Here is a 13265-nt window from a genome sequence, read left to right on the forward strand (position 1 = left end):
ACGGACATACAACATGTCCACATCTAGATAATTCGCATCCGGCGTATCAAACATTGTAAAGAACATTTCAACCTCTGCAGTGGAATGGGAATGTGAAAGGACATGGTATCTTCGAGCGAGAACTGTGTGTAAGTGACCTATCAGCTATCAGAACAGTGCAGCGAACCTATTAAGATACTTGATCAATTTATATTTTTCTTCTTTTAAGATCTTTTCTTCGGTAACGTGTTGTTTTAATACAAAATGTGTGTGATAGAAATTTCTCCTCTCTGAGACTGTCAGAGACTGTGAACTCACATAATGAGGAGTTAAAAAAATTTTGTATATAAATTTTCCCCTTATTATATTTTTTTCTGAGGTTAACCAGACCTCAAATATCAAGTTTCGTCCTACCCTCTGAAAATTTTATCTTATATAGTGAAAAGAAAGAAGTGTTGTATATCTAATGATTGATAAATAAGTGAAGGTGTTTAGTAGTGCACTACAGAAGGAAGTTTGTGTGTCAAAGTGTATTCGAGTGTTGATAAACATCAGCACTCATATTGATGTTCAATTCTTATCATGGAAATAAACCGCCATCTCTAATCAGAATTTGTCTTCATCTCAATTTGCTGCAGGGTGAGTACCTACTACTAATTGAAATGTTCTGTTTCAGGAGTGTGAGACAAGGAAGCATTTTCCCTTGTTGTGTGTATGTCTGACCAGCTCTCTGAATGGGGCCCGGAGAGTATACTGCCCAGAGAACCATTGAAAACAGTCATGAGTATAGTGAGTTTTAAAACAGGCTGCTACCTGTTACGTTAAAGTATATATATATATTTTTTTTTTGAGATTTTCCATAAACTCACTATAGTAACTTCAAGGCCATGACTGTTGCACAGATAACCCTGAGATCTGTTGTTCTCATTAACTGAAATTTTTCATGCTCTACCGAATTTACTAGTGGCAGTGGCGGCTCTTACAGGAGATTACCTTCATCTCCAAGAAGGGAAGTACCTATACAGTTACCTGTAATTTGCATTTTATGTTAATTTAACTTTAGATTTGAATATTCCCAGCCACTCCACATTATTTATTTACTTTTTATTTGTGTTGGTGTTCTTTGGTAACCTTAGTTTCGGCTCTGGCTACCTGCACCTCACAGTACTGCGAGTGAGAATGGAGGAGGCTTAGAAATCTTCACATTTTGGGCCAATTTGAGTTCTATTTTCCGGAGATGATTGGTTTGGTGGATGGGTCAGTGAGTGTTGACAGCTTATCCGTCTGGGCCCGGTGGGTTCGCGTTCACCAGTCAGTGACACATTCAGGCAACCGTAGTCTTAAGGAAAGTGAACATCATACAAAATACATCAGTATCACCATCATTATTGTATTTATTTTATTTTATTTATTTATTTATTTATTTTCATTTTATTTTATATATTTATATTTTGACTTTTTTGTAAAAACTGCACCAGGAGAAGATCCTCCTGTGTGTTTGGTGGACTGCTCGCGGCATTGTGCATCGGGAACTGCTACCAGCTGGTCAGAGCATGAAGCAACTGTGTACTGTCAGCAGTTGAGCCATGTTCAAGAAAAACTCAAAACTCAGGAGCCAGCTTTTATAAATCACAAAGAGGTCCTCGCGTTGCAAAACAACGCTAAGCCCCACGTGGCTAGGATAATCCGGGACACCATTCTACGCCTTGAATGGGAAACACTATTGCATCCACCATACTCCCCGGACATTGCATCGCCCAATTGTCATCTGTTCCGTTCCTTGGACAATCAGCTTAGAGGACACCAGTTAAAATCCCTAGTAGAGGTGCAAAATGCACTTGATACCTTCTTCGCTTCACGATCCACCAAGTTTTACCGCAATGGAATTCACGGCCTTCCAGAACGTTGGCAGAAGGTTGTCGATGCTGATGGGAACTTTTTTTATCTTCCTGGTGCGTCTTAGGTGACATATGGATGTTCGAAGTTGGTGGGTGAGAAAGCGACATAACTTTTTTGGTTACCTTTGTAGCAACATGACAGGCCTTGAAGTCCGCCATCCTGGTTCTAAATTTTTAATAGGAATGGGTCATGTTGTATGTCAGTGCTGTCCAAATTGTGGTCCGCCAAACTATTTTCTGTGGTCCACAACGCTCTAGAGACTTACGATTGTTATTACTGATACTATTTTCATTTATTTTTATTCATTCTTTTAATGTTTCCACTCTTCTTTCGAAATAAAGCATCCATTTAGCGCTTCTGTACAACAAAAAGGCGCGGGCATTCACGGCAAGACGTTTCCTTAACTTCAGTGAGTTTGGTCGGAAAAGAGTGTCAATGTTTGGTAGTACTTATTTCTGTGAAAGTGTATTTTCCACCATTAAAATTGTGTGGAATTGCTTCAGAAGCTGCCTTGTGTAGCGGATGGAAAGTGTTTATATATTTTGTTAGGAGCCCTTTTAACAATTTAGAAGAAAAGTGTGTAAATTAATTTGTCTGTGAACTAGTTGTTTATTACTCGGTGAGTAAATAAGGAATTATTAGAGTAAAATGATTAATTATTTTTCCAGTTCTTTTCAACTAACCATACTAAAGGGTTATGTCCAAGGCATTTTCGGTATATTCCTGGTTCCATGGCTTTGTATAATAGCAGGTTGTTATTACGCAACCGGTGAATTTGTGCTATTGCTTACCTGGTGCTATAGTAAACCGTTGATGAAATGTATTACTATCTTATGGAATTATATGAAAACGTCTAAAGTTATCACCTTGGAGATTTTATCTTACATTTCCTGCACTGCAATTCGCAACAACAGGAATGGATGTAGATATCCTAGCGTTTAGAAACGCTGCTAGTCACCCTTATTTGTCACATTGAATAGGTATGTAATACATTTTTATATTTTTGTTGTTTAGTGTAATAATAATAATAATAATAATAATAAGTAGTAGTAGTAGTAGTAGTAGTAGTAGTAGTAGTAGTAGCTGCGGCCCTCCACCTTATTAGTAAAGACTGTTATGGCTCTCAGGCTCATTATAATTGGACACCACTGTTATATATTATTGTTTCGGGCATCCGATTTAATTTACAATTTATTTTTATTTAATATTAAGTACCTTCATAATACCTCATTATTAACTTACAAATGCCTAGCCAAACATATAGGGAACCTTTATCTCATATACTGTAAACGCATTGGAAAAACTTTAGATCGTTTGAAGCACTATTTAACATTATTCAAATTTACTTATTTTTCTCATGGGTTTCTTTGCTCTCACGTGGAATCATTTTAGGGGCTGAGACTCAGAACAACTGTGTGAGTCCAAAAATAGAAACCATCCTAATATTATATGATGGATACATAGATATAAGGGAAACTAATTAAAGACTTAAAAAAGAAAGAAAAGTTACACTCACCTGAACACTGGTACCCTTGTTTCCCGAAACCCCTGAAAAAAATAGAGAAAATATATTTAGTACTTCTTAAAAACATTACATAAAGTATTTTTTGTTTGTTTATTTTGTAGAGAACACTGTTTTTTGTATAATACTTTCGCTTGTTATACAAATGTACCTAAGGTGTGCTAATAACTGTTGGTATAGTTGCAGATCGTTCCAACACGAGGATAACGAAAGAATAGGTCAGTTAGTCCACAAATTATGCACTAATGAGCACGTTAGTCGAGTACTATGGTTCGTGGCCAAGGTGGAGTCGCAATAGAACATTCTCCAAAATATCCAATTAGAACATATACCCCACAAGCTTTCGATAATATCCCAGTGCATCTGCTTTGTTCCATGTACTTCCCATCAATAACCATAAATTTTGACACAACCTATATTAGACCACGCCAACCTTTACGGTTAGAATATTTCAGATACATAGCGAATACCTTTTCCAATATCATTATTATGGCAGATATTAATATCCATACTCGGAGTTCTCGAGAAACAGATGAATTTCAACAGTATTACTTTATGCATTATAAGTATGACAAATTTACACTGAGTCATTCAGTATTTTCTATTTACACAACGAGTTCTATTACGTACGATACTGGGCTTCCCAATAATTCGACAATTACGGTAAGGAGAGTATTTTTAGAGATACGAAAATTGACTCACATTCCTTCTCTCCTCCTCCTGACACTATGACAAATACATTTGCATATCAAACTTCTTTACACCGCGGTCCGATGGCACATCATTATTACAACTGAGAGATACAGAGATTTACCAGAATAGTGTTTTACCACATTTTACGGTGGCTCTTGGGGAATGTCCACAAAGTGCTTATATGGCAAGGAATTGAATGACAGATTAATACAATGGTGAGTCGTAAATTCTGCAATATTTCGAAAACCCAAATAGCAGGTGTATTTATTCGCTATAATCTACCGTAAGTACATGGCCCAAGACGTAATGTAGCAAGGGGACTATTGGAACACACAGACCGCTGCTCCGTCAGTATCTTCAGTCAATTTTTAGCAGCAGTGGCGATGAGTACGAGTTCGAACTCGAGTATAAAGCTGCGGCAGCAACCCAAAACATTTATTATGCAAAAGAGGAAATGTAGTGAATCACAGCACAGAAACTCGTTCGTTCTAGAAAATTCGTCCACATTGTAAAAATGACGAAGGTCAGGCAAGGTTCGGACACATAGTGTAACAGATTCTGAGGTACTGACAAGGAACGGACATGAACCTGTCATCCGGACATCCGAATGAAACCTAGTCCATTCGATAAACATAACAAAAATATGTTCATGCACAAAAGATAGGTGCCATGAACAACAGAGTAAGTCCCTAGGGCCCATTACACTTGTTAGTATAAAGAAAATGGTAGACTCGCAGTGAAATAGCTATTGCATCAACACTGTTCATTGGAAAGTCATGGTTTATAGTTTATTTTCTTCAGCATGAAACAAGCTTTCCAGAGGTGCTATGTATTCGGGCCCATAACGTACTTAAACAGGAAAATGGGAGAGTGTCGAGCAAATTCTCTCCAGAGATCCCTCCCATCAAATTTGAACCCCTCTGAAGTGGCCCTGGGTAAAAGCACACAATCCAAATGTATCTCGAAAAATACTATAGGGGATAAGAAATGTGTGTATTGATAGAGAGAATAGATATGAGGGGAAAGTGTGTATTGGTATGCGAGTTTTTCCCTCCATCTATTCTGTCTATTAATATAAGATTTGGCACATTCATTTCTTATCCCCTATAGTATTTTTCAAGATACATTTGGACTGAGTGCTTTTACCCGAGGCCCTTCCAGAGAGGTCCAAAGTTGATGGGAGAGATTGCTGGAGAGAATTTTCTCGACATTCTCCCAATTTTCTCTAAGTACGTTATGGGCCCTAATATATAGCACCTCTGGAAAACATTGTTTCATGCTGAAGAGAATGCACTACTGTATAAACCATGACTTTCCAATCAACAGTGTTGATGCAATAGCTATTTCACTGCGAGTCTACCATTTTCTTTATACTAACAGGTTTAATGGGCCCCAGGGACTTACTCTGTTGTTCATGGCACGTAATTTTTTGTGCATGAATATATCTGTTATATTTATCGAATGGACTAGGTTTGATTCGGAAGTCCAGATGACAGGTTCATGTCTGTTCTTTGTAAGGAAAATCCATCCACAAGCATACGGCGATTGTCAAACCAACTTGACATGCATTAATCCACTGTAGCGCGTCACTTTCACATCAGAAACTCGAAAAAATAGTCAGTAGCTCCCAAACTGTGTTACAGAAGTTGACCTCAGCTCAAGCCCAGAGGCGAGGAGATGTGTGCGGACACCTGCTGCAAAATCCACGTGATGTGCGTTTACTGAAACATTGTGTCACATGCAACGAAAACAAGGTATTTCTTTCCGAAATATGAATGTGCAAAAACTAGGAATGATACTGGGACCGAGATTAGTCTTGGTCTCATTTCGTCTCGAGATGTTGAGACAAGATCGAGACTCAATACATCAAAACTTATCCGAGACGACACAAAGACCGAGCCAGACACTTGTATTTCGAGACGAGACCAAGCTCTGCCTCAAGAGTCTCGTATTACCTCGAATATTAACAAATTACTGAAATTATATTTTTTCTAACTCAAAATCTGTTGTAGAACCCATATGGTATGTTATAATTATGTAAGGTAGATGAACGATTGGTAAAAGGAGAAGAAAATGCCACCATTAATCACTAGTCCGTAGGCATACGGAAGATTATAAACAGCAAATAATTTTGAATTGAGATTCAATATGTTTTATTCTATTTTAGTAATTTTAATGATTCAAAGAGGATGTTGCTAAAATGTTACGAAACTTAATTTTGTAGAGCAAACATAGAAGAACTTATGCAGAGTTGTTTTTAGCCTTATATCAATGTTAAGAGCTTGACTAACGTATGATGCTAACTTCCGTATTTAGAAACACGTTTGTAACGTTAACAACGATTTATATCGAAGAAGGCCAGCCACGACATTTCTGCAGGGTTGTCCAAACACAACTGGAGAAATCAATATAAGTAAGAATACGTCTGTCTTGCCTAGATTTCTCCCAATGTGGACGAAGCCTATTTTTTTTTAGAATGCTGAATCGATATCAAAAATCATTTATCTTAATCTTTCTTACGTTATGGAGATCAATATTGAAACCGGAAGTGGCCGTAGATTTGTACAACTTCAGGCTTTATTAGAAAAAAAAAAAAAAAGTAGTGAGCGTAAAGATGGAATTTATTATTGGGCCACTGACATGAGTCCACTTCTAAAAATTGGGTTCTTCCTATCTATTATTAGTTTTGTTCTACAATAATCAATGTTAAAGTCGGGAATTCGTTCATTTCTACCACTTCAAGTTTCAATAGAGACTTAAGAAAAAAAGAGATCGACTATATTCCTGGGACACTGAATACATATTGGAACTCACTATCTATTACCGTTCTTTCTCTGATAACCTGTCTAGACACGAAATGAAATGAAATGAAATTTTTGAGTTTAATGTCCCACAAAATGAAATTTTTGAGTTTAACGTCCCACGAAATGAAATTTTTGAGTTTAACGTCCCACGAAATGAAATTTTTGAGTTTAACGACCCACGAAATGAAATTTTTGAGTTTAACGACCCACGAAATGAAATTTTTGAGTTTAACGACCCACGAAATGAAATTTTTAAGTTTAACGACCCACGAAATGAATTTTTTGAGTTTAACGTCCCACGATTATGCATATTAAGCAAAGAGACGATGATTAACAAGTAAATAATGATGGAATAATTGGTGGAACGATAAAGTGGGAGGAAACCGGAGTATCCCGAGAAAACTCACGGACATCATGATGTCCACCACAAACTTACTTAACTGGGGATCGAACCAGGGACCCCACACATCAGAGGTATGGCGTTCTACACGAGTTCCCATAATTATACACAGCATAGTTTGAAAGTCTAAAAAAAATTAGCACATACTGTAGTTTTGTCAGTAAATAATAATCATCAAGATCATTCATCTAGAAATAGGTAGGTGGTAAGTTACATAGAAATTGAATTCTTTAGGATGAACGAGGATGTTCGCTAGTGTAAGCAGCCATGAATAATAGCCACATTCCGTTTTGTTCGCTAACCCCCCTCCTTCTTTTAATTAAATCCCAGGTGCCTTCTTTCATGAGATTCGACCGATAGGAATGAGGACCTGAAAAAGAAAGAAAAGGATAATTTTGCGAAAGGATGAGCCTGCAGAAGTGAACATAGCGGAACAGAATCCTGAAGGAAGAAAGAAAGAAAAAGAAAGAAAAAAGATTTATCTTGTGAATGTATCCGTTGTGAGACGAAAAAGAATTGGCAAGGGAAACGAGAGAGGGTGAGACTAAAATTGAACCTGGAAGAAAAATTGGATGACACAATATTGGTGAAGATCTTGTAATTACACGGCTCCAAAATGCACTGGAGCTTGCGAGGGCGGTCTCGAATTAACCGATTCAAGCGCACGGAGTTTGCGCTCGCTCGACTACCTTCAAGGTCGATAAAACAGACACTTCTGAGGTCAGGGTCATTTGGCCGAGAACAGAAGTTAGGCTAATACTACATTATATTTATATAGCTAATATTTACTGCCTACGTATTCACACAACACTGCAAAATATGTATTACGCCCTGAATAAATGAAAGTCACTATTTTTGGTATTCATATACAGTACATACTCCAATTTGTCAATAGTTTTGCTTTATCATGTGTTGTTTCCGTAAAATAGAAGCCATCTTGTTTAACACTCATGGTAATGTAATATAATAGCCTGTGCTCTTTGGGAAAAATGAAATGAAATATTTGAGTTTTACGTCCCACGGTTATGCCGGTTAGGCTAAAGGAGACTGTGATTATGAGAAATGAATGAAATGGTGGAATGAAGAAAGTGGGAGGAAACGGGAGAACCCCGAGAAAACCAACGCACACTGTGTTTGTTCACCACAAAGTTCATATGCTCTTTGGGAGTTATCGAGAAATATCAAGATTATACGGAATACTCCACTCAATCGTATGCACTTCTCCAGCACTATACGATCACATTTTATCTGTTTCATTGTTTACGCTACTAGGTCAATGCACAACGAAATTAGTTAATATTGCAGCATCGATACTGTAGTATTTTACTGCGAACTAATGTATTTCCCAGTGCCATGGCGTGGGAGGGAGCCAGCAGGGCAACGGCCCCGAGCACCGAAGTGGGCGCCAAATTCGAGAGGAGAAAAGAAGAAAGATGAAAAATTACTTAAACTATTTTAGATCAACAACAGTATTATTCAATCTAATATTTAATTTGACCACGATCAGAAAAGGCATGTGCACATATATAAAATGGAAGGAAAAAAGTAATAAAAATATGCTCAAAGTCAAGAAAACAGGGTTTATTTTTGAAATTTCTCTTACGCTTCGCGCCAACTATGGTGGTGCTTCGCGGCTGATCTGTCGACCTCACTCGTATGTACAGGAGCGCCGTCGTATACTCTTGCCCCGGGCGCTGATTTTTCACAGCACGGCACTGGTATTCCCAGAGGGAAGAAGGGAAATTTTCCGTTTCCTGTAAGTATTCTTGCTTCTATACTATTAATTCAAAATTCAGAACTTATTCAAAAGAAATTGTTTTCTTCGTTCGGGGGAAGGGTGTGGTGGACAAATTTCACCGGGCTATCTTTGAACTTCAATCCACGTGTTTTGAAAACATTCTGTAAAAGTCTTTAAAGTGCTTTAATAATTCTTCCTCTTTTGATCCCTGCTTCTTGTTATACCTGCGAAGAATTTACAGTAAAAGATATCTTAAGAATCTAAATTTGTATTAGTGGGGAGCAGTGAATTATTTAGATGTTTAACCCTTCTTATGAGAATTCTCGATGCACAGAAAATAAATTTCTAATATCTTAAGAAACCGACATCATTTTTATCTGCACGGTAAAAAAAATGAATAAAGAAGCAAATATATTGAGTGGAAATAAAACGGAAGCTTGTGTTCAGAAATTGTTGTCTAATAATTTCTTCAAATATAATAAAACTGTATCGTCTCTTTAAAATATTAGTTATTTATGTAATGACAGATTTATTAGACAGATAATATACAAAGTCACATTCTGCCTTTTCGCTATTATAGGCACAGTTATAGAGACTACTTAATTATTTATATATATGTGCCACTAGCATTAGCAGATATCTTTTAAACAAACACATTAATAAATGGGAGCCAACTAGAGATTTGCATTCTCAAAAACAAATGTACTATTCAATCATGATAATTACACAAATTATGAATCTGAATGCTCAGTAGTATAAGTGAAGCCTGTTGTTGGAAGACCTACCAACAATCTGGCATAGCAAATGTCATCATAACAAATAAGTAGTTAAGAGAGAAAGGACAACTTACTGGCCAGGAGAGTGTGCTGCCATTTTTGAAAAACCTCGAAGAACCTTGGTAGTCGAATCAACTTGAATCTTCAAATCTTCCCTTGTTGTTAAAAATGAGTCCTTTTATATGATTGTGGCAAGACACTTTCCCTTTCACCAGAAGTTGTTTACAATGATTTGTCCGTCTGATGAAATACCTTGTTTTCTAAAGAGTGTTGCTATTGCCTTCATATTTAAATGAGTTTTAAAAAGTTTTAATTATACTCAAATATCATTATCAAATTTATATTAAACAACACAAAACAGATCTACAAGAATGTTAATGAAACCTAAAAAGACAGTACATTCACCTGGCATCAGAACTCTCCACTGGGACGCCCGTGAAAGGAATAGAACGAATCCCGGCCCTAGCTATGGGACGCGTGGGAAACTTACTTTCTGGATGTGCTTCGTACACATATACCTAGGTACTTTTATATGAGTGTAATTTTGTTTGTAATCGATCAGTCAAACGGCGAACTGCCATCTATTTTTGAACACACACAGTCTGTCCAGTACAAAAGAGGACTTTTTCTTTTGCTACGAAATCACCGGCACTATCTATGGAGAAGTATATGCACTATGTAACAACACATTTCAACCACCTTCCATCGAAGTGCAAGCGCAAGCAGCGACGGTCGATGCGTACGGATCTTGTGACTGACAGTACGTAGTGAACATAGCGTTGGTCAGAAAAGAAGCAATGGGGCATTAAATTCTGTCCGTGTCAAAATTAAATTCTGCTTCAAGTTGGGTAAAAAGTGCAATAGAGACGCTTCAAACTATTTGCGGTAGTGAAGCATCCAGCCGTACGAACGTGTAAATGATAAGCAAGATTTCGTGATGGTCGGGAGAGTATTGAAGACTATCCATGATCAGGACCAGGAATGATCGTGCGAACTGATGAAAATGTAATAACAGTGGTGGAAATTGTACGCAAAGAATCATTGCACATTTGCAGAGCTCATTGAGGATTTCAGAAGAATTCTGAAGTCTACTGTTTATCTCATTCTGACTGAAAATTTGAGCAAACAAAAGATCTGTGCGTGGGTTGCACCACAAACACTCAGTGACAAACAAACACATTGCAGAATGGAATACTGCAAGAGCATGATATGAATCCAGGATTTATGTCAAGTATAGTAATAGGTGACGAGACATGACGCTTTCAGTACGGATAAATCACAAAGCGTCAGAGCTCGAAATGGAAGGGTCAAGGCTATCCAGAACCGAAGTAATTGCGCAAGTAGAAGCGGCGAAAAAAAATTCTGCTCACTGTTTTCTTCGATTTCAAAGGCATGATCCACATGCAATTCCTTCCAGAGACACACACTGTGAACGCCGAGTTAAGTAGGTGTTTTGCAACGTCTATTGATCAGGATTCGTCGAATTTGACCTGAATATCGGCAACAAAGCTCGTGGTTTCCATTGTACGACAATTCGCCCGTGAACAAGAGGAGGATGGCACGCCAGTTTGTGGCCAAAAAGGGATCGTAGAGCTTGATCATCATATTCTTCAGATTTGGCTTCATGTGACTTCCGGCTATTTCCTAAACTGAAACTAACGTTGAAAGAAAGGTACACACCATTGCAGACATCCAAAAGGCGTCCTTCGACCGCGATCTTGGAGGCAATTTCGGAACAGGTGTGCCAAGACTGCTTTACTAAATTATGTAACTGCCTCAATGCATGTAGTATTGATTCACGAGATGTCTGTTTTAAATGAAATATATTCTAACCTGTCCAGTCCAGAACGTATCGTTTTTATCATTTCTCATTAATCACCTTTCCCACTGGATAAACTGTGTAGTATCCTCCTCAAAGTGGGTTTTCAATTGTCACTTCTTATTGAAATGTGTACACTAAGCGGGTAGCGGAAGTTCAAGTTAAATTTATGTCAAAAACAGAATACTTCACGCTGTAATAATAAATTAAATAGTTATTGTATTTAAATACTACCCCTTTTTCATTGTTCCGCGGCATATTTACTGTCATTTCTTACTAGACTTTGAACATAAATCGTACAATACATTGAAGAAATGAGCAAACTAAAAGGTAAATCCGGTATCTATGTTCAACGACCGACTTACAACAGCAGACAAAGAGGAAATCACACTGAAGCGGTTAAATACTGCGGATAAAAAGTGAACATATTTAGCGCTTGGTCGAAGCAGGTCCTACTCGTTCTATTTCGATTGGAATACGCATCCTAAGGTGGCGGGATGGGGCTTATATGAGACTTATGCAGAGTCGTTTTGACGTATGATTACCGTCATATTAAAGGCCTGACTACTGCAGAAAACATATGTTAGTCGAACTCTTTAGTATGTTATTAATCACGCGTCAGAACGACTCTGCCTGCATAAGGCCCATTATGTTTAGTTGATGCTGAGTTCGTCTTTACTACCCGGAACGCCTAATATACGCTCTTCAAATATATCCCAAGAATCTATTCTCTCCGAATGGAGGTCTGCGTTCAGCTAGCCTAACACTTCAAATTACAGGTGTCTTCATTATTTTGATAGCCATCTGTACTATGTTTCTATTTATCTCTATGTATCTAATGCTTATATGTAACGAAACTGAATACTGAGTATTAACTACATTAATGTTTTTGTAAGTCAGTGACGATTGATAAAATAGGTTTAGTTTGAGAGATCATCCAGCACAAAAAACTTTTAAGTCTCAAACAAAACAGTTGATACAACGTAGAACGGTTAAAAAAAACTATTAAAATAACAACAATCTGAAACACAATTTGACTTAAAAAAAAAAAAAAGTAAGACAGAAGAAGCAACGGCTCGATTTCAGAGTTCTGTGTCCAAAAGATTTGTCCTTTGCTACCAGATTGTTTGTTCCCACGAGCTTTAAAAGCAGGGCAAACAGCCAGCGACATCCACCGGTATTCGATAAAGTTATTATTCCTGGAAGAAAATGTCACAAACCTCACCCCACCTCACCCTCCTTCTCGGTTTTTCACTTCAGTTCACTTTATCATCATCTTGTAGTTTCCAACAACCCCCAGCTCTCTTTAGCTCTTTCTTATAACCGTGTCGTCACTTCCTCTTTCCTAGCGTCATTTCCGGATAACATTCTCCTTTACCCCCTCGCGAAAGAAACAAGGAAGTTATAAAAGAGGTGTTGATAATGGCAGGAAAGGTAGCAACTTACAAAACTTACGCCAGAACGCCTTTCAGCAAATTTTAGAGCTGAAAAAGCTTTACTGTTACAGTCAGTGTCTTCTATAATACAAATAGAGTTAAAACAGGGTTAACAGTTTCACGTTAATCTTATGCCTTCGTACTTTTCCATTCAAACTATTCTTCGTGGCTTTCGTTCAAACACAGTAGTAGTATCTCT

At 37.6% G+C, this 13265-nt stretch overlaps 1 protein-coding gene across 3 annotated transcripts in view; it reads right to left on the minus strand.

Annotated features, from left to right (window-relative positions):
* Positions 1 to 13265, minus strand: part of Pkc53E (Protein C kinase 53E) — a 1159983-nt gene that overhangs the window by 693162 nt on the left and 453556 nt on the right. For all 3 annotated transcript variants that reach the window (XM_081751140.1, XM_081751138.1, XM_081751141.1), the window contains exon 2: positions 3395 to 3426. In XM_081751140.1, coding sequence (XP_081607266.1) covers positions 3395 to 3426 — 32 coding nt within the window. The remainder of the gene's footprint in view (positions 1 to 3394; positions 3427 to 13265) is intronic.

The sequence above is a fragment of the Thermobia domestica genome, chromosome 3 (genome assembly GCF_964235325.1).
Source record: "Thermobia domestica chromosome 3, izTheDome1.hap1.1, whole genome shotgun sequence".
Lineage (NCBI taxonomy): Eukaryota > Metazoa > Arthropoda > Insecta > Zygentoma > Lepismatidae > Thermobia > Thermobia domestica.